Below are 21,680 nucleotides of genomic sequence, written 5' to 3' on the forward strand. Positions count from 1 at the left end.
TTTCTTTGCTCGGGTTGGGAGGGAAGAAAATCAACTCGTTTTTCTTCCTGCCCTTCCTGTTTACGGCGACACAGGGTTTCTTCACATGGTAGCGGCAAGAGATGCTTGGACTCTGTAATTATGTCTCAGCCACGGCCAGACAGGGGAGAGTGGTATAAGGAGAGATCGGCTTGGCCCAGGGTGTAAGGGGTTCAAAACGAAGCCCCCCCCAAGCCCCCCTGTGGCTGTGGGTAGCGGTGCGATGCCCACGCTCACATCCTTTTGAAGTTCGGGGTACCCTGGTGGCTTTTGGGTCTGCTGGGGATGCTGCACCCGTGTCCCAGCTTCAGACCGGGGTGGGAGCTGTGGGCGGGAGGGACGGGACACATCTCATACCAGGTACAGCCAGCGCCATTCGGGTGATCACTCGTATCGGTTTTATTTTGAAAAATTTCCCCTGCTGCTCGGAAAATCAGATTATGGCTGTAAAACCGTAGGAAGCTGATGAGGGTGATAAACCCTTCGTCTGCAGGGACCTGGGGGAAAGGCACCCGCTCCCGTGCCGAGCATCCTCCCCGCTCAGCAAAGGATGAAAACCGTGAGGAGAAAGGAGTCAGGCTTTCCTTGGGAAGGCAGAAAGGCAGGAGATTTTTTAATATCCATTTCCCAAGGGAAATGAGTGATTTGGGAATGTAACATGCCCGAATCATGGAGTGGATGGGGTGATGCTCCCAGCCCAGGCGTTGCTGTTCGCACTCCCCATGAGTCCCCATGCTGGCATGGGAATTGAAGGTCGGGTGATCGGATGCTTCCACCTCCTCCAACGGGTCCGTGCCAGCACCTAGCCTTGCCCGAGGACCCCGGGGTGGGTGCGCGGCACCCAGGTTCGGCTGGCAACCAGCAGCAGTAGCTGCTGCGGCAGGCTGGGGTTCCCGGGAGCCACCCGGCGATGCGGGTACCACTGGTGGGATGCGGGTACCGCTGGTGGGATGCGGATACCACTGGTAGGATGCGGGTACCACTGGTGGGATGCGGATACTGCTGGTGGGATACGGGTACCGCTGGTGGGATGCGGGTACCACTGGTGGGATGCAGGTACCGCTGGTGGGATACGGGTACCGCTGGTGGGATGCAGGTACCGCTGGTGGGATACGGGTACCGCTGGTGGGATGCAGGTACCACTGGTGGGATGCAGGTACCGCTGGTGGGATACGGGTACCGCTGGTGGGATGCAGGTACCGCTGGTGGGATGCAGGTACCACTGGTGGGGTGTGGGTACCACTGGTGGGATGCACGTACAGCTGGTGAGATGCAGGTACCACTGGTGGGATGTGGGTATCGCTGGTGGGATGCACGTACAGCTGGTGGGATGCGGGTACCGCTGCAGGGATGCAGCTCCGGCGCAAGAGACGCCACTCAGGTTGCAGGGGAAAAGAGCTGGGACACCCCCAAAAAAATCACAGTTTGGTTTTTGGCGGCTGGTCCTGAGCTGGCTTTGCCATTTCGAAATGTTCCCGCTTGGACAATGCGGCTCTAAATTGGCCGGTAGAAATGTGGAGGGGAGTGCTCCTGGGAAACGGGGCGGAAACAGAAAGAAGGGAAACATCAGGAAGAGGGTGGTTGGTTTTCCTCTATATCCCAAATTTTTCCTGTCTGTCTCCATGTGGTGACGGCCTCACGGGGAGACACATGGACCATTCTCCGAATTTCCAGCCCCAAACCCGGGGGATTTATTACCTTGAAGCAAATCTCAGCCCCACCCCATCCTCCCGGGATGTCCCGCTGGGCAGAAGCACTGAGCAAACGGCACAAAGCTGCCTCCGAAATGTGTTTTCCCGGGATTCGAGTTGGGAAAAGCCTTTAAAACCGGCTTTTGCAGGCTGGCGATTTGCTTTAAAAAAGCTCCTCTGTTATAAGACGTTAAAATCTGAGTCGTTATAACTCCTGAAACCCCCCAGTACAGTTTTGTCCTTTGCCTATGGATGCAGTTTCACACTTTCGCTTTTGCTTACTTATTTACTTTTAAAATTTAACTATTTATTTACTTACATATTTAATTTATTTACTTATAAATAAATCAGTTAATATATTTGCTTATAATAAATATTTTTTATAAATAAATCGGTTAATATATTTGCTTATAATAAATAAATTATTTTTATTTACTATAAATAAGTTAATATATTTACTTATAGTAAATACTTTTTATTTACTATAAACCAGTTAATATATTTACTTGTAAATAAGCAAATAAGTAAATAAAGAATTTTTAAAAGTAAATATGTGTTATTTAAAAAGAACTAACTATTTAAATTTTAAGTATATGATCCCAGTCTGGACCGGCAAAACCCATCACCTTCCTCTCCCCGGAGCTGGAGACAGGATTTCTGAGGGAGCTGAGCCCCGTCTGCAGCCCCGCGGTGCCTGGGGTGGCTTCGGCTGCCCCCACATCCCGCATCCCAACTGGGGATGCCCAGAAATAAGGCCCAGCCCCCAGCCAGGATGGTTGGTTTGTTTTTGTTTTTTTTTTTGCTTTTAAAGCAGCTTCCCAAGTATTTGTATTTCTTTTTCTGCGCCGTGGGGATGTTTTGGAGCTGGGAAGTGTCTCCCTCGTGGTGGCCGCGGCTGCTGGAATAACCTCATCCCAGGGCTGCGGGGAGCGTCGCCTTGCTCTGACTTAGGGTCAGTTTAGTAACAGCAATAAACCACCCCCCCCCACCAGCAAAGCTCCCGGAGCCATCCCCCGTGTTTCCCAGTCCCACCAGTGCCACCTTCCCAGTGTGCCCAGATCCCTGCTGGGAGGCAGCTTACCGCGGCAGCACTCGCAGAAAACACCCCCCCCGACGCGTGTTTCTGAATGATTTCCCATCGCAATCGTTGTCCAGCCAACATGCGCACGTGATGTGGCTTTATTACCCTTACCTGGGTGACATCTCCCAGCCCCACGGCCGCCCCTCACAGCAGCAGCTGCCCCCAGAGGGACCCGATCCCTGTCAGATAAAGGACATTGAATTTTATGACCACAAACACTGTGCGATGAACTGGAAGAAGCCTCCTAAAATTAAAGATTTTAATTGAAAAACACTTCAAGAACCCCATTTCAGCCTCCAGTTTGGTGCTTACCTCCCCTTACCTGGCCCCCTCCCAGGCACAGGAGGCAGAACATGGCGAGGCCGAAGGCTGGAGCACCGTTCCTGCCAGAGGGTTTCCTGGCGTGCCAGGGCAGGCTGCCGGAGCCGGGAAGGGGTTGGGCAGCAGGAGGTTGTTTCGCAAGAGGTGGATCCATGGGTGCATGGAGGCAAACAGGTTTCCTCCTTCCTCCCCCGCTGAGGAGGAGGAGGGTGGCGGGATGCTCCAGCGGCGCAGCTGTGGATGCTCCGACAGCACAGCCATGGATGCTCCAGCAGCAGGGCCACGGGATGCTCTGGCTGCGTGGCCATGGGAGGTTCAAGCACCACGGCTGTGAGCTGCTCTTGGAAGCATGAGTGTGGGTGCTCCGGCAGCACGGTCATGGGATGGCCGAGCACCACGGCCATGGGATGCTTCGGCAGCACGGTCATGGGATGGCCGAGCACCACGGCCATGGGATGCTTCGGCAGCACGGTCATGGGATGGCCGAGCACCACGGCCGTGGGATGCTTCAGCAGCACGGCAATGGATGCTCCAGCAGCACAGCTGTGGGATGCTCCAGCAGGATGTCCATTGGATGCTCTGGAAGCACAGCCATGGGATGCTCCAGCAGGATGAACACAAGTGCTCCAGGACCATGTCCATGGGATGCTCCGGCAGTGTGGCCATGGGATGCTCCAGCAGGATGGACACAAGTGCTCCAGGAGCATGTCCATGGGATGCTCCAGCAGTGTGGCCATGGGATGCTCCAGCAGGATGGACACAAGTGCTCCAGGAGCACGTCCATGGGATGCTCCAGCAGGATGGCCACAAATGCTCCAGGAGCACGTCCATGGGATGCTCCGGCAGTGTGGCCATGGGATGCTCCAGCAGGATGGACACAAGTGCTCCAGGAGCACGTCCATGGGATGCTCCGGCAGTGTGGCCATGGGATGCTCCAGCAGGATGGACACAAGTGCTCCAGGAGCATGTCCATGGGATGCTCCGGCAGTGTGGCCATGGGATGCTCCAGCAGGATGGCCACAAATGCTCCAGGAGCATGTCCATGGGATGCTCCAGCAGCATGTCCATGGGACGCTCCGGCAGCATGTCCCTGGGACGCTCCAGCAGTGTGGCCATAGGATGCTCCAGCAGGACCATGGGGATGCCAACCCACTTCTTCCCTGGTCCATGGCCCTGGGGTCTGATTGGCCTCACTGTTGTCATAGAAACAGGGCTCCATCCCTGCTCCCCCCCCGAAACAAACATCTTCCCCCCTTCCTTGGTACCTACCTACCAAGATAACTCCTGTTTGATCAGGCTTCACCCAAACACAGGTCGTTGCCCTTGGAGGTGGTGGCAGTGCTGTCCCCACCCGCCCCGGCAGCTGCGCCCTCACCAGAGGGTCCTTTGGGTCCCTTCCCCGGCGACTCTCTCAAGGGCGGGGGCTGCTCGTGTCCCCTCACACCCGGGGAAACCCCTGTGTCCCGGTGGGGGCCACCTCTGCCCCCCACACCCACTGCTTTGAGGCAACACCCACCTGTCCCTGGGGTGCTGGGATGCCCCACTGTCCCCATGGCAAACCCTGTGGCTCCTCCGTCCCTGCACACCCCCCTAAAATCCATGGATTTTAGGTCCGGAAACCTGCTTTTAGTCTTTTCTGTTAAAGACCAGGTGCTGGGGGTGGGGTCCCACAGCAGAGCTGAGCCAGCGGGACCTGTGGGTGACCCGGTGACATGTACCTGGGGCCACCGACCCCGGCTCAGGGACACCCAGGGCTGCCGGGGATGGCACCTCCATGCTCAAACCTGTCCCCACGCCAGCTCCCGGCTGGGGACGGGAGGACCCTTACAGGGATGAAGTCTCACTTCCCACAGGATTTGGGAACAAGCGGGAACAAGTCAAGTTGGGCACCGTGTCCCCAAAAAGCCGGTGACAAAACGCCGCGACGGGGAGTTGCCGAGCAGAAGCATCCCAGGGAGCTCAGCCCAGGGGGGAGGGAGCATCCTGCCGCTCTGGTCCCTGATGTCACCGAAGACACCGTATTTGTTGCCGCGGCCTCACTACATTTCCGTTGGGATTTCAAAACTAAGATTTAATTCAACGTCATCGCCCCCTCCCTCCTCCCGCTGCGCTGGAAAAGTCGGCAAAGGGGAGGGAAACCGAAGGCAGGGGATGGGAGTGGGGGGCGCCCGCCTCTCGTTTGGAAGCAATTAAAACCAGAGCAAGCGAAACGGCTTCGGATGCTTCAAGCGAAACCGCGTGCGAAGCAGGCACGGCCCCGCAGGGGTGGCATTGAACTACACCGAAATGGCTGCTTCGGTGACGGAAAATGGGAATGTTTGGGGAGAAAAGGGAACTTTTCCCACAGGTCTGTAGCCCCGACCCGGCGCCGCGAATCCCTACCCTCGCTCCTTGCGGGGCTGGAAAACTTTATTTCAGGAGCTCAACCTGAAAAAAAACCCCCACGCTGGAGGGGTTCTTAATATTTTCCTTGGGCGTTTATTAATATTTCTTTGGGGGCTTATTAATATTTCCCTGAGGGGAAGGGATGCTGCAGACCCCCCTGGATGCCCCCATGCACCCGACCACCACCAGGTGGTACCCACCCCCAGCCCGGAGGATGCTGCTTTTCTGCATTTCTGCTTTTTTTTTTTTTTTTTAACCTTTTTTTCTGTTATTTTACTACCGGGGAGGAAATTACCTGCGCGGGCAGTGAGGGAGGAGGCAGAATCTCGCCGGGGCATCGTTAAAAAGAAGCGCTGGGTTATAAGGTGGCGGCAAGCTGGGTGACGCGGAGCCCGCGGGAATGGGCTGGCAGCATTAATACGGGGGGAAAAAAAGCAAAAAATTATTAAAAAAAAAAAAACCAACACCCCACCATTTTTTAATCGATTCAACTGCACAAGGAAGGGAAATGTCCCAAAACCAGAACAGCCATCGGATGAAACTTTCCTTCCACTTTTATAATTACAGAATAGAAAAGAAATCCTCGGTTCACGTTACAAATACAGTCTTATATAAAAACAAGTCAACGGAAAAGAGGGGGGAAAAAAAGGAAAAAAAAAAAAAAAAAAAAAGGACGGAGCACCCGGTGCCTGGCTCCTGCCGAGCTCAGGAGGGAGGGAAGCTCTTTCGAATGGGTTTTAAACGACGGCAAGCTTTTCCTTCTGCTTCTCGCTGGGTTTGAGAAGGGCTTCGAGGGGACGGGTGTCCACCCATCCCATCCCATCCCATCCCATCCCATCCTGCGGCGGGTCAGTGAGAGCATCCTTAGTCCTGGAGAGGAAGATAAACGCCGGCGATGCTGCTGTCCCCAGGGATGGGCAGCGCTTGGGGATGGGGATGTGTTTTGGGAGGGTGGGGGGGGGATGCGTTGCCTGAAAAACACTGTTTTCCTTGGAGACAAAGAGGGGGAAAAGGGGGGAGAAAATTATTGCCTGTAAAGTTCGCGGCTTGGCTGGAGGCGGCGGAGGGGCTGGCAGGAGGGGGGGTCGCGGCCCGTCCCCGGCCCAGGGTTGGGGCTCGGGCAGCGTCGGTCGTTGGCACTTGGCGGCTGCTTGATGGGAAGGACGCAAAAAGTCACTCTGGGCTGCAAAAAAAAAATCCCCAAATAACCCCCAGAACTGGAGGAAAAACCCCTGGGAGGCCAAATTCATGCGACACCCCCTCCCCCGCCCCATCCCGGTTCTAGGTGTAAAGGGTGGGTTTGGGGCCAGATCCAGGGATCCAGGAGAAACCGCATCCCGCCTCCGGGAGAAAAAGGAGGACAAGGAGGTCGGGGGGAGCCGGGACGCTTCGGGAAACTACTTTTTTTCCTTCCAGCTTCTTCCCAGGCTTTGAATTCCCAGCTCGTCGTCATTCGGAAAAGCGATCGCTGCCCAACAGACCTCGCGCGTTCCGTCCACCCCTCCACCCCCCCCCAAAATTCCCACGTGCCGATGTCGCCCCTCTTCTGCCGCCGAGCCTGAAGGACGGATCTGCATCCGAGCCCCGCGATGGATGGATGGATAGATGGGCTGGAGGGGGGGCGGGGGGGTTGGAGAGCTGCCCCCCCCTTTAGCGAGGGGGTGGGGGGCACCGGGGCAGCGCTGGGGTGGGCAGAGCGTTGCTGAAGGCACGATGTCGGCCTTGGTGGGGGGGCCCGGCACAGGCTCGCCAGGGGTGGGGGGGGGGGGGGGGGTCGTGCTCAGCCAGAGTCTACTCAGGCACTTTAAATTAAAAAAAAACAAAACCAAAACCAACCAACCAACCCAATAATTAAAAAAAAAAACAAACCCAAAACCCAACAAACCAACCCAAAACATTCATTAGATTCGTTAAAACAGCCGGAAAGGGGCTGTGGCGAAAGCAGCGTCAGTATTGCCAAACTTGAGCAAAACCCCCCCAAAAAATTCAGCAGGGATGGGGGGGGGGGGGCGGGGGGGGACTCACAGGGGGATTTTGGGGTGCTCTGTCTCCCTCCCCCCCCTCCCATCCCCAGGTTTTTGGGGGGGGGGCAAGGCAAGATGCTGACGGACGGATCCAACTTCTCGGGGCGGGGGGAGCATCCCGGAATCCCGGATCCAGCCCCTTCGATGCCGTTTCATCCATCCAGGAGGGGCTGGAAAATTCTTTTGGGGAGCAAAACCCCCATTTTTGGGGCCAGCCCGACTCCCAAACCAGGTGTTTCAGGAAATTGTCACAACCCCGTGGAGGACAAAGCTGCTCTCTGTGTCCTGCTGTCCCCAAAGCAGTGTTTATCCCCGTTCCCAGTCCCAGTTTGCTCCAAACCGGCTGGTTTTTGCCCCAATCCCACTCCAGGCCCCCGCCCTGCCGCTGCCCGGAACGCTGGGAAGGACCCCGCTGCTCCAAGGAAAAACCAGGCTGGGAGAAACAGAAGAAAACAGTGTCCGGCGAGTGATGCCACCTCCCCACGTGTCCCCATGTCCCCATCCTGGGGAGGCCGTGGGAGCCTGGGGGGGGTGGCACAGCTTGGGGGGGGCGTCCCCCGGTATCCAGCCCCCCCAGTCCTGCTGTGGGTGAGAGGTTTGGGCTCGGAGACATCCCGGGTGGGATGGATGTGCAGCTCCCAGCTCCATCCTCGCGGGTCTTGCGGGGTGTGGGGGGTCAGGAGGGGACCGGGCGCCTCGGCGTCGTGTCCCCCCCCTTGCCGGGGGTCGTGTCATCAGGTGTGGGACAGTTCGCTCTAGGGGGGGTCCTGTGGCCTCTGGCTCCCACGCTGGGCCGGGGCCGGATCCAGGGCGGGAGGACGTTACCCAGATCTGGGGAGAGAAGGGGACACGAGGCGTTAGGGGGGAGACCAGGGTCTGGGACATCATCCCCGCCACATGTCCCCACGTGGGGGGACAAGGAGTCACAACCACGGGCAGCCGCCAACTGTCCATCCCGGGGGACAGGGACCTGCTGGGGTGACCCAAGGTGGTTCTCACAGGGCCACCGCTCTCCTTTCACCCCCTCGAAAGGTAAGAGAGAAAATGGGGCCAGGCCGGGCAGCCCCGATGTGTTCATGTCCCCACCATGTGTGCATGTATGTGCAGGCGTGTGCATGTGTGTGCGTGTATACGCATGTGTGTGCGTGTATGTGCATGTGTGTGCAGGCGTGTGCATGTGTGTGCAGGCATGTGCATATGTGTGCAGGTGTGTGCAGGCGTGTGCAGGCATGTGCATGTGCGTGCATGTATATGCATGTGTGTGCAGGCATGTGCAGGTGTGTGCCTGCATGTGCAGGCATGTGCGTATGTGTGCATGTGTGTACAGGCATGTGCGTGTGTGTGCATGTGTGTGCAGGCATATGCATGTGTGTGCATGTGTGTGCAGGCGTGTGCATGTATATGCGTGTGTGCAGGCATGTGCATATGTGTGTGCATGTATATGCATGTGTGTGCACGCATGTGCATGCGTGTGCATGTGTGTGCAGGCATGTGCGCGTGTGCGTGTGTGCAGGTGTATGTATGTGTGTGCATGTGTGTGCATGCATGTGCATGTGTGTGCGTGTGTGTGCAGGCATGTGCGTGTGTGCAGGTGTGTGCATGTATATGCATGTGTGTGCAGGCATGTGCAGTGTGTGTGCAGGCGTGTGCATGTATATGCATGTGTGTGCAGGCGTGTGCCTGCATGTGCAGGCGTGTGCGTATGTGTGCATGTGTGTACAGGCATGTGCATGTATATGCATGTGTGTGCAGGCATGTGCGTGTGTGTGAGTGTGTGTGCAGGCGTGTGCAGGCATGTGCGTGTGTGTGCATGTGTGTGCAGGCATGTGCATGTGTGTGCATGTGTGTGCAGGCGTGTGCATGTATATGCGTGTGTGCAGGCATGTGCATATGTGTGTGCATGTATATGCATGTGTGTGCACGCATGTGCATGCGTGTGCATGTGTGTGCAGGCGTGTGTATGTGTGTGCATGTATATGCATATGTGTGCAGGCGTGTGCATGTGTGTGCATGCGTGTGCAGGCATGTGCGTGTGTGCAGGCGTGTGCATGTATATGCACGTGTGTGCGTGTGTGTGCATATGTGTGTGCATGTGTGTGTGCAGGTGTGTGCGTGTGTGTGCATGTGTGTGTGCAGGTGTGTGCATGTGCGTGTGCGTGCAGGCATGCGCACAACTCATCCACCCTCTCCCAATTCGCGTTTCCCCCCTTCCCGATGTGCCAGAGGCGGGATTTTACAGGCGAGAGCCCCGGTCTTGGGGGGGGGGGGGGACCCACGACACGGGGTGCGGGGGGACCCAGTGCCACCCCGGCTGGGCAGGAGGGACCCAAGGGGCCGAGGAGCTGCCATGGCACATCCTCCTCCCTCCGCTGGGTGGAAACCCTCCCCCGCGCCCGCCGTTAATCCAATTACAGCTAATTGCTAACTGCAGAAAAAGCTTTAATTTCTCAGGCCAGGACCAGCCCCGTGGCCCTCCTGCCTGGCTGTCCCCTGGGGACACAAGTGGCTGGATCCGCTCCGTTGCGCAGGGACGGCACCTTGTAGGTCCTCTCTCCGGCGGCAGTGAGACCCCCCCCCCCCCAAAACGGGGTCACGGCTGCCCCAGCACCCCCTCGGGTCCCCCCGGCTGTCACCGTGCCACCGCGGGACCCGGCGTCTCCCATCTCGGGGACAGGGTGCGTCCCGCTGAGTCCCTGAGCCCGACCTGCCACCGCCGCCCTTGAGAGAAATTACAGCTGCATTAATTAGGGGGTGGGTTATTAATGAGCCGCTGGGGTAGGACGGCGGGGACCGCGGGCAGTGGGAGCTGGCGGGGTGGTGGCAGGGTCCCCGTCGTGATGTGTCGTCCCCCCTCCCCGCACCCCGCCTGCAGAAAGGCCGGGAGGATGCGGGCAGCCCGAGCGAGCTTGCTTAATTAGGAAGCAACCTAATTACAAGGAGGGCAGCCCCCAGCACACGCTGCCCGCGAAGGGCTCGGGGTTCACCCGCGGGGTCGGTGCAGGGAGCGGGGCTGGATCCGTCCCCAGCGTCACCTCGGGACGGGATGCTCCGGTACCCGGCTGGCTTCACACCCCACGGCTGTGCACCCCCCCTCCCCCCCCCCACTCCCCCCATCATCCCAAACCAGGTCCTGGGCAGCCGGGGGAGCGCTGGGGGGGGGTGGGGGGGTGGGTTTTGCCGAGGATACAGGGCTGGGATAAACATCTCCCAGCAAGGGAGGAGAGGGGGGTCCCCAGCACCTCTGCGCCCCACGCAGGTCTCCCCATCCTGGAATCTCAGCAGGGAGTTTCTCTGCCATCAGCTTTTGGGTGCCCTGTATACCTAAAATTGATATTCCACCCCCCCCGCCCCGCCCCGCCCCAGAATTGATATTCCCCCTACCTAAAATTGGTATTCCCGCCGATATCCCCCGCTGCTGCAGCTCTCAGTGCTCATCCTGCAGCCCTCGGGGAAGGCTGAGCCCCCGGCAGCCCCCTGGCAGCCCCCCCCGTGCCCCCAGCACTGCTGGAGGCTGTAGGCAGAAGAGGGGCAGGCAGGGCTCCCCCCGGCCCCTGCCCTCCCCACCGCCCGTCCTTGCCACCGTGGCTTTGCACGTCCCACCAAGGCAGGTCTGAAGGGGTCCCCTGGGGACATCCATGGGACATGTCCCATCTGTGGGACAACGCTCTCCCAAGTCCCCCCGAGGGTGGGCACCCAGTGGGGGTGGGGGGTGGGGCACAAGACACCCACATCAATCCCCGGGACGCGGGTGCTGGCACCGCTCCCATCCTGGGGTGACGCTGCGGTGAAACCGCCATCTGTGTTCCCCATCCCGGGAAGCTCCCGTCCTGCCATGCCCCGCTCCCACCCGGAAGGGCTGGGGGGCTCCTGGGGAGGAACCAGCTCGATGCAGGGGGGCAGGGCACCCACGGGTGCTCACCCGCATCCATGCACCGGGGTGGGCACCCGAGAGACTGTCTGTGCCCAAGCGCCCAGGGAGGGCCGAGCAGTATCACAAATGCGCCTGTTCCCCTACCGCCCCCTCTTTGCATCTCTAATTGCATGGCGTGCCCTTGAATTTGCATAGAAGGCTTAAAATATAATTAATTTTTGGCACCCGGCAAAGCCCGCACGAGGCTAATCCCTTTAGATTTTGCAGCCTTATCTCATTTGAGCGTTTATCTAGTTAAGCTTAATGGGTAAGGGAGTGGGGGGGGGGGGAAAGGGAGTCAGCTGCACTTATCTGAAGAGCTGCTGCTCCCCGTCCCCCCCGGGCAGCCCCCACCTGTCGAGGCTCGGCAAAGAAAAAGCAGCAAGAAGCAAAAGAAGGGCACGACCCCACTAAAACCCCCCAGCCCCAGCCCCAACCCCGCCGCAGCCTCTGGGCTTGGTGTTGAGGAAGAGTGGACTCACAGACCCAAACCTTTTGGGTTACAAGGGTGTGACGAGGCACCTTCGAGGGGCTCCTGCATCCCTCAGCATCCCTCAGCATCCCTCAGCATCCTCCAGCAACCCTGAGTATCCCTGAGCATCCCTCAGCATCCCCGAGTATCCCTCAGCATCCCTCAGCATTTTTCAGCATCCCTCAGCATCCCTGAGTATTCCTGAGCATCCTCCAGCATCCCTGAGTACCCCTGAGTATCCCTCAGCATCCCCAGGGCTTTCCCCGACGCGGACTCACGTGTAGAGTGGCTGTAGCTGTAGGTGTGATGTCTTCTGTGGCGCCTGGTAGCCGTAGGAGTCAAACCCGCCGATGAAGTCGACTGGGGAGAGCGGGGAGAGCAGCGAGGTGAGCTGGGGAGGGCAGCGGGGCAGTTTCCCTGCCTCCCCTCGCCCCGATGGCACCCAGGGGTCACGCAGCGCCCCGGGTTCCAGCAGCATCTTGAGGAGGTGCAGCATCCCCAGTTGCCACAGCATCCCAGGTCACGGCAGCATCCCAGTTTGCAGTTGCATCCCAGGGAAGTGCAGCATCCCAAGTTGCCACAGCATCCCAGGGAAGTGCAGCATCCCAGGGAAGTGCAGCATCCGAGGTCGTGGCAGCATCCTGGATTGCAGCTGTACCCCACGGAAGTGCAGCATCCCAGGGGAATGCAATATCCCATTATGTAGTAGCATCCCGGGTCACTGCAGCATCCCAGGTCACCACCGCATCCCAAGTTCTGGCAGTATGCCGAGGAACTGCAGCATCCTGGGGATGCGCAGCATCCTAGGTCCCTGCAACATCCCGGGTCACGGCAGCATCCCAGGGAAATGCAGCATCCCAGGGAAGCACAGCATCCCGGGTCGCTGCAGCATCCTGGGTTGCAGCAGCATCCCGGGTCGTGGCATCATCCCAGATTGCAGCAGCATCCCAGGGACATGCAGCATCCCAGGTCACGGCAGCATCCCGGGTCACTGCAGCATCCCAGGAAAGCGCCGGCAAGAAACGGAGGATCGACTTGCAGGGGTCCCTGCGGCTCTTCTCACCACAACAGCCCTCGCGTCGCAGGCTGGACAAAGTGGGTAAAATTACCCGGTTATTGTCTCCAGAGTGGGCATTTAAGGAGAATTATGGGGGAATTACATCTCGTTTAAAGCCTGTCATTTAGGGGAATTGCAGACACCTATATATCAGTTTTCACAGCTGCAATTTCCAGCCCGGCAATTCCGAATCCATCACCCGCCCGAGGAGCCCCCCCGGGCACTCACTGGAGGGACAGACCCCAGCGTTCGCCCTGGCTGGATGCGGCGGGAGCTGGGGGTACCCCAACTTCTCCCACCATCATCCCACGTGCCCCCAGACCCAAACCCTCAACGGCTGCTTGGCCAGCCCGGGAACGGCCACCACGCGCAGCCAAGCCAGCGTTTCCAAGCCATTATGGGAGCCGCAGCACGACCCATCGCCCCAAAACAAAGATATGAATCCCCACGGAGTCGTGATCCGGGTGGGTTCGCCCACGGGTGTCCAAGACACAACAGCGAGCTCGGGGGGGGGAGCCCAGTTCTCCCAGCATATTTATCTTCCCGACTTAATATTCAGCCAGCTCTCAATTTTGACGCCATCCATCCATTTCCAAATCTAATAAGATATTCCATTAAAAAAGATGCATTTGAATCTTGGGCTCCGGCAGCATTAATATTAAAAGTGTATTGAATGCAGGAGTTTGTTTGAATGCAAACACGCTTCAAAGCCGGCGGCGGTAGATAAACCCTTTTGCCAGCTCCCCGGGTACAGAAACAAGTTATTACCTCAGGCAGTGTCCAATTTCACACGGAAATTTTCCTTTTCCGCTACACCGGCTTCCCGGCAGCGGACAAGGCGGGGGAAAAACATGGGGATGCTGAACCCCGGCATCCCCCGGGCTGGGCTGGGACCATCGCTGGGCGCCGGTAGGGATGCCCATCCCGATCCTGCGGTGAAGGAGCCCGGTGCTGAGCGCATCTGGGTGGCTTTTGCCGCGCCGGCGGTTATGGCACATCCCTGCCTGCGGTCGGCTGCCGGGAGCTGCCAGCTGGCGCCAATTAATTAATGGCAGATGAACATTTAATGCGGTTGGATGGCTACAGCCTTAACCGCCTGGTTAATTGAGGCCGGGGTGCTCAGCGCTTCCAGAGAGATGTTTGCAGGGACCGTTGGCAGATCGGAAAGCACAATAAGGATTGTCTAAAAATTAGGCCGTCACTTTGCTTAAATTGCCGGTTTTCCCTTTGCTTTGGGGTGAAGAACCTTGGGATGGGGAGGAGGGCGCTGCCACCCTGCTGTCCCGGGGGATGCTGGCTGGGGGGACATCGTATTTCCCAGGTCTTCGTCCCCAAGCGGCTGTCGAAAGGGGGAGGCAGGTGACGGCTGGCTCTGGGAGACGTGGGCAGGGAGCACGGCTCTCCCACAGCCCCAGGGGGCCGGATCCACACCAGGAGCAGCATTTGCCATGAATTTATCAGGGCTTGGAAGTGGCTTTTTACAGCAAGAGTGATTGTCCCCGCTGCCACGCCAGACCAGGGACCGGGGGGAGATGCTCTGTCCCGGGGGAGATGCTCTGTCCCGGGGGAGATACCCTGAATTCGGGTCAGCGGGGAGCAGCTGGAGCGATGCCGGCCCCGAATCCGCCCCTGAGCAGCCGCACACGGGGATAAACATCCCGGCTTTGGCGGGAGCCGGACTCGGTGTGTGACGCTGGTGTGGGGACTGAGGCCCATCTCAGCTTCTTTGTGGGTGCTGTGGGGACAAATCCCCACCCCGCCGTTGAAACCCGTCCCGTTCCCGCACCCGAAGCCTGTGAGCGCTGCCAGTCCCGTGGGAGACGCGGCAGCTCAGGGCTCGCTGTCCCTATCCCCCTCCTCTCCCAGGCCTCCCCCAGGCTGGCGGCAGGGGGGGGGACACCGCTGGTGACACGGGGTGGCACATCACCCCCCAGCGCATCTGCCTCGCTGGGGATGGAAAAATGGGGCAAAAACCCCAATCAAATTGATCCCTTCACCCGCCTTCGACCCAGGCGTCGCTCCCCCATCCCCGGTGAGGCACCGGCTGGCGTCAAGCGGGGCCATTTTGCGGCACTGCGGCTCTCCCCCCCGCCCCGTGACCGATAGCAGAGGCACTCACAGCTGTCTTCTTCCTCCAGGAACACTTTGCTGACGTAGCAGGCGTAGACGAAGCCAAAGAGCTGGGAAAGAAAAGTGGGCAGAGAGAAGGCGGTTATCGGGGTGACGGGCGCCGCGGCCGGCACGGTTTGGGTGGGGGGACGGAGGCGGGTGCTGCGCGGTGGATGCCTGGGAGCATCCTGGGGGAACGCCGGGCAGGATCAGGGCTGGCGGTGCTGGAGCTCATCTCCGGCGGGTGCGGGTGCCGGTTTGGGATGAAGCGAGGTCAGGTGGTTCCAGCCGCACCGCACCGGGGGGGACAAGGGTGGTGGCTCTTGGGGGGACGAGCTGGCAGCGCGCGGGGATGGCAGCGCAGAGGGCACTGAGCCCCCCAGAGCAGTGGGTGCCCTTGGGCGGGGGCATGGCGGCTGCTGTGGACCCCAATTCCCTTTAAAGCTTTATTTCCTTGCAACCCCCCCAAGGCTCCCCAGGAGCTTTGCATCCAGGAACGTCCCCTTCCCGCTTCCCCACGGGGTGACAGCCACCGGGAAGGGAGGACCCTCCCTTTCCAGCGGCTCACGCTCCTGGGTCCGTTACACCCTGAGCCCCCCATTCCTGCAGCATCCAGCCCACAGCCTGCTGGGATTTGGGGTGGGCAGCAGCCCCGGGGTGCCGGCATGGGCTCCGTCTGCTCCTCTCTTCCCAGCCCTTGATGGATGTGTGATGGTGGGACATCTCCAGGTGGACCGCGGCGCCTCTGCCCACCCCCCATCCCTGCCATCGTCCTTCTTCTCTCGTTTCACCATTTGGGATGAGGGATGAGGAGGAAAGGTGCCGGCAGCTGCCCTTACCGCCAGGAATATCTGCGTGGCGCTGCTCACCACCTCGATGTACTGGTAGTCGAGCAGGCAGCCGCTGACGGTGATGACGTGATGGTCCTCGAGCGCCAGGTTGGAGTTCATCACCGGCGTCACCAGGCAGCCCGGCCCGTTCTCCATCCACCAGGAGCGGTGCAGTGAGGTATTGAAGGTCATGATGAAGTCTCGGTCCTGCGGGAGGGGAGCAGAGGAGGAGGCACAGACCTTGGAGCTGAGGTTCTTTGCAGAGGAGGTGGACAGAAAATGGGCCTTCCCAACCCAAGGATGCCCCACGAGCATTGCACCCGCCCGGACCACGTCAGCGCAGCGTGGCCAACAAACCCCCGCATCTCCCTGACCCGCCGCTGGTGTTCCCGGGGTTTGGGGCTTCCTCCCATGCCGGTGTCACGGACTATTTGGTCAAACATCACCCAGGTGTGCCGCGATGCCCAGGTGACCTCAGGGATGTCACAGAGCAACCACCAGCGCGGCAGCTTGGCCTCGAGGCAGAGAAGCAGCTGCTTGTGATGCTGCCGGCTGCATCCAGCTGTCGGAAAGATGGGACCGTGGGATCAGCGTGGTCCAGGGAGAGGTTTGGGGCGCCAGCCCCCATCCCCCGGAGCCTTGCTCCTCGTAAACCCATTTCCAGCCTGTGGGAGTCTCCCGGTTCCATCTCCGCCAGCTTTTAGGCGGCAGCGCGGGGGGCAGCAGCTTCCCCGCTGGAAGGCACGGCCGCGGGCTGTCACCGGGGCCGGATGAGACACCGGGCTAATCCCCTGCGCCCTCCCCACGGCGGGCTTGCCAAGCTGGAATTTAATAAAAGCAGCAGGAGGGGGGGCTGGGCTCGGTTTCTGGAGGCACCGTGGCAGGGTCGATGCCGATGTCCCTGCCCAGGGAGCTGGGGACAGTGCGGGTGGGGAGCACCCACCCCAATGAGGGTCCTCTGGGCACGGCCGGGCGAGCACCCACCCCACGGAGGGTCCTCCCAGCCCCTCTCTGCCAGCCCGTGGGTCTGCAGGGGGCTGGGAAACCCGCTGAGCGCCCCTTGTAGGAAATCACCCATCTGGGAGGAAAAGATTTGTGTGGGTGGGGGTGGAAAAAATAGAAAGGAAGTGGGTTTCGCTTCCTAAAACCAAAGGATGTGGGTTCAGGCACTGGGAAGCGCAAGGAGGGGGTGTTCTGGCATCGCGGCGTCACGGAGAGATCGGGGATTTCCACCGAAAACGCTCGTGGGAGTGAATCCTCCCCTATTGCACCCCCTGTGCCTGCTGCACCTCTGCGGCATTTCAGCTTTTTAGAAGAGCCTCAAACGACCTGTAGCAAGACAGGAAGGTGGGTTTGTCCCTGTGAACGCCCCAAAAAGCCTTTTTCCCCACTGTGGGCAGCCATGGAGTGAGGCTGAGCCTGTTTCCCAGAGCCCTCCGTGATGTCCTGAGCTCAGCACCGGGAACAGCATCCTCGGAGCCGGGAGCGGGATGCCGGAGCAGGGCACATCCTCGGGACAGGTACCCGACCCTGGGCTGAGGATGCTCAAACCACGCAGTGACGCGTTATCACGACATTAAGTTTTGCTCTTTTTTTGGGGTCAGAGCTATAATTTAACACCCCGGGGTGGGGTGGAGAGATGCGGAGAGGCACGGCCCCGCTCCCATCCTCACCCCGATCGCCACCACGATGACTTTTCGAAGCCATTTATGATGCCCAGCCGCTGGCACGCTGCTGCCGGGTGCTTCGGGGACAAGCAGTGCTTGCAGAGCCCCAGGAGACCCCAGAAAATCGGGAATCTGTAGCAGGGGGGATGTGTGTGTGTGTCTCCTCCTCCCCACCCCGCTGCCCTGCCCCATCCCTGCCTGCACCGCGGGCCGAGCTCCTGCAGACCCTGCCCCAAACCTTCCCGTCATCGCTCGTCCCCCGTGTCCCTTCTCCGCTTTATCTCCTTGCCGGCGCGTTCGGAAACACCGCCGTCCAATTCCCGCACCCCATAAACCCCGGCAGCGCCGCGGGGATTAATGAGCGACGCGCGTCGTCGGCCTCATTAATTTTGCTCTCCCACTTCGAACCCCCCCCCCAACACCTCCTCCCCCCCAACACCTCATCCTGGACCGTCCGTCTGTCCGTCCCACCCAGCTGGGTGCTCGCTGCTGCAGCCGGGACCCCCCCCCCCCAGGGAGCCACCCCCAGCACCCAGGGGGAGGCTTTGCCAGCAGGGTGGGGGCACCCATAGGGGCTGGGTCCCTTTTTTGGGGGGCAGAGGTGTGGGGCGGGAGAAGGAGGAGGAGGAGGGCAAGCGGCAGGAGAGCAGGAAGGATGGAGAGATGGATGGAGGGAGGATGGAGGAGGCAGACGGGGGTGCCGGGGGGGTGGTTACCTGCGATAAGCGTCCGACCTCCAGGTAGAAGCAGATGATGAAGGCGTTCCAGCCGACCCACAGCACCAGCCACACCGCGTACTGCCGGGAAGAGAGCCGGTCAGGGCACGCCGTGCCCAACCACCCCCTCCCGGCTCCATCCCTCCTCCGCCCCACTCCCTGGGTCCTGCCCGATCCACAGGGATGTGGGTTTGGATACGGGAAGGCACCTGGGGCTCAGCCATCCCCAGGGGTGACGATGCTGCACCCGAGCGCGGGGAGCAGCACCCGCGGCGGTACCTACCATCATGAGGTATTTGGATCTGTACTGGATGGTCCCAAAAATACCCAAAATAACGGCCATGATGTGTAAAAAATTAGCCAGGATGGGTGCCCACTGGTAGCCCAGGAAATCGAAGATCTGCCTTTCCAGCGCCGCTACCTGCAATGGAGCAAAGGAGGGCGCGGGCGTTACGGCGGGGCATCAGTCACCGCAGCAGCTCCCGGGATGCTAAAGGCAAAGAGCAGCCGGTAATTAATGGGAAATCCCATGGATAATTAGTTGCAATAGGCTGAAACGTCTGCGTGATGCATTGGCGGGCGGTGGGGGAATCCATCATGGCCAGCGAGGGGCTGTTAGGAATATTCGGAGCTGGAGCGGGGAGATGTCAGCTTGTCACCCTCTGTGCCTCAGTTTCCCCACCGCTCAGGTCTCGGCCACTGCTGAAAAATCACCCTCCAGGCTGGGTTTATCCCTGAGCTCAGCTTATCCAGGGAAAACATCCTGCTCAGGACGTGCACAGGGTATTTTGCAAGGGATTTTTCTGCCCATCGGGGCCAGCTCATCACGTGCCTTCCTCCCCTACTTAAGGCCATCGGGGTTTGAGCGCCGTTATGGTTTGTAATCCATAAATAAGGACGTGATGCGGCTCAATAAATGGCACGGCACACCGAATCAGGGAGAGTAGCCGGGGTGATCTGCCTGTTATCCCAGCCCTTAATTATGGCTCCATTTGCTACCAGCTCGGGGTCTATTACTCTTAATTACGGGATTAGTTTAAAGAAAGGTGGTAGCAAAGGTGAGGCAGGAGCGTGGAGCATCCACCGATGGTTTTAAGTTGAAAAAAAAACGGAGACTTGATGAGGCTATGGTTTTTTAGGGAACTTTTAGGGAAGTTTGGGATGCACTGACACTGCGCTCCCCAAGGGCTGCAGCGAGATGTGTCACCAGCAGCTTTGCAAACCAAAAAATCTCTCTCCATTCCTCTTTCTGAGAGCCCAGCTCTGTCTCGTTGCTCTTGGAGATGCCCCAGATTTGCCCAATAAACCCCTCGCGACCTCCGGGGCCCTGAGTCCCCACGGCACCGTGCCTCAGTTTCCCCTCCTGCTGCAATGACTCTCATGCTGGCAGAGAAGCGGGAGTTTATCCTGAAAATCGCAGGAGAAAACAAGCTTTACGTCCTCCTCTCCATTCACCGGCGGCTTCCCCAGTGACCTGGATTTAGGGGAGCTCCATCCCTGCAGCTCCCACGGGGGTTATGGCCGCGGGGCTGCCCCGGGGCCCCGCAGCATCCCTGCCCATCCAGCCGGACATAATGTGTCCTAATTACAGTGGGGAAATAAATGAGGTGGCAAAAGTCCTTCCCTAAGTGTTTCGCAAGGATGAGGCCTGGCTAATGCATCTGGGTGCGCGACCGCCAGCTGTGCCTCAGTTTCCCCACCCGTAAAGCAGCGCGCGCTCACTGAATTGCCTTAGCGAGGGCTCTAATTAACGCCTGGTTTAGCCCAGCTGTTGGGAGGAAAGCCAAAGGCAGAGCCAAGGACTGTGGTAGCCCATTCCCTGCTCCCGGGACGGGATCTGCTGGATCGGCGCCGGCAGGACCCCGGGTTCAATTACAGGCGATGCAAAGCCACGGAGCGGCGGAGGCCGGGCAGCCCCTGGATGCGCAGGGCTGGGACCAAGGCTGTTTGCATGGAGGCTTAATTCACTTCCGCGCTATTTAAACTCTCCGAGGAAACAGCCTTTGGAAATACTTACAACTGGGGCCGTAAATCTTTTAAATTGAGGAATGTAAATAATAAATGATACAAGGAGCGCGGTGCTCGGGGTTTTATAGCCACCCATCGATCTGGGGGCTGTTGACAGAGCTGCTTAGCAGGAGGTGGATGGGAAGGCTGCGAGTTTTGGGTACCGGTGAGCGGCTGAGCCGAGGGATGGGGCTGGGAAGAGCCTCCCGGAGCATCCCATGGAGCCGGAGCGATGGGATTACTCACACCCACGGGCTGTGACACTGCATGGCTCCTCAACTCCAGCCCATGTGGCTGGGAGAGGCTGAAGGAGAAGGAGCTGGGAAAAAACCTGGTCAAACCGAATCCTTCTTCATCCCAAGGAGACGCAAAATTAGGGGCAACCACCACAGTCATAGAATCATGGAATGGTTTGGGTGGGAAGGGACCTTAAAGATCACCCAGTGCCACCCCCTGCCCTGGGCAGGGACACCTCCCACCAGCCCAGGTTCTCCAAGCCCCATCCAACCTGGCCTTGAACCCCTCCAGGGATGGGGCAGCCACAGCTTCTCTGGGCAACCTGGGCCAGGGGCTCACCACCCTCACAACAAAGAATTTCTTCCTCGGATCTCATCTAAATCTCCCCTCTTCCAGTATAAAACCGTTCCCCCTCGTCCCATGGCTCCCCTCCCTGCTCCAGAGTCCCTCCCCAGCTTTCCTGGAGCCCCTTTAGGGACTGGAAGGGGCTCAAAGGTCTCCCCGGAGCCTTCTCTTCTCCAGGCTGAACAGCGAGGGCCGCTAATTGCACTCAAAATCTTTGCCGGAGCCCCCCCCCCCCGCCCCAGCAGGTAAAGCACTGCTTTCTGTGCGCCCCCTCATTCCAGTTTATTCCCTCCGTGTGAAAAGCAAACCTCGTGGTTTTCAGCCTCGTCGGATCCTGCTTCAGGTTAAGGGGAATACGGAGACGCAGCGTGAACGCGGCGGCTCTGCGGCTGCAGCTCCCCCCGCACTCGCCACCTGTCAGCGCCAAGGGCACCCCAAGGGCAGGGTGACAGCCCTCGCGCCCGCCCTCAGGAGTGGGGAAACTGAGGCACGGCCCCGCTCCAGGGCAGGCGGGGGGGGCGGCACAGCCCTGGCAACCCTCGCACCGGGCATGGCGGGGCTGAGCGAGCGGCGCCGTCAGCTCGGCCCGATGCTCCCGGCTTGCTCCGAGCGCTCCTCACCGCTTGCTCGCTGCGGCCCCCAGGCTGCTCCAGCCCCCGGGGCATCCTCGCCAGATCCTACGGGGGTGAGCTGCCCCTCCAGCAGCGAACTTCAAGCCCCCCCCAGGCTTTTCGTTGCAGCCACTGCCAGCCGGTCAGCAACGGTTGGCTCTAAACGAAGCAAGGGAGCGGCGAGCGAGCCCGGCCGCAG

At 59.5% G+C, this 21,680-nt stretch overlaps 1 protein-coding gene across 1 annotated transcript in view; it reads right to left on the reverse strand.

The window, feature by feature from the left end:
* Positions 1-12,176: 12,176 nt before the first annotated feature.
* Positions 12,177-21,680, reverse strand: part of NKAIN1 (sodium/potassium transporting ATPase interacting 1) — a 34,421-nt gene continuing 24,917 nt past the window's right edge. The window contains exons 2-6 of the mRNA XM_054223973.1: positions 18,565-18,702; positions 18,282-18,362; positions 15,908-16,105; positions 15,079-15,139; positions 12,177-12,262 (exon numbers count right to left, since the gene is read on the reverse strand). Coding sequence (XP_054079948.1) covers positions 12,177-12,262; positions 15,079-15,139; positions 15,908-16,105; positions 18,282-18,362; positions 18,565-18,702 — 564 coding nt within the window. The remainder of the gene's footprint in view (positions 12,263-15,078; positions 15,140-15,907; positions 16,106-18,281; positions 18,363-18,564; positions 18,703-21,680) is intronic.

This window comes from Rissa tridactyla, chromosome 18 (genome assembly GCF_028500815.1).
Source record: "Rissa tridactyla isolate bRisTri1 chromosome 18, bRisTri1.patW.cur.20221130, whole genome shotgun sequence".
Lineage (NCBI taxonomy): Eukaryota > Metazoa > Chordata > Aves > Charadriiformes > Laridae > Rissa > Rissa tridactyla.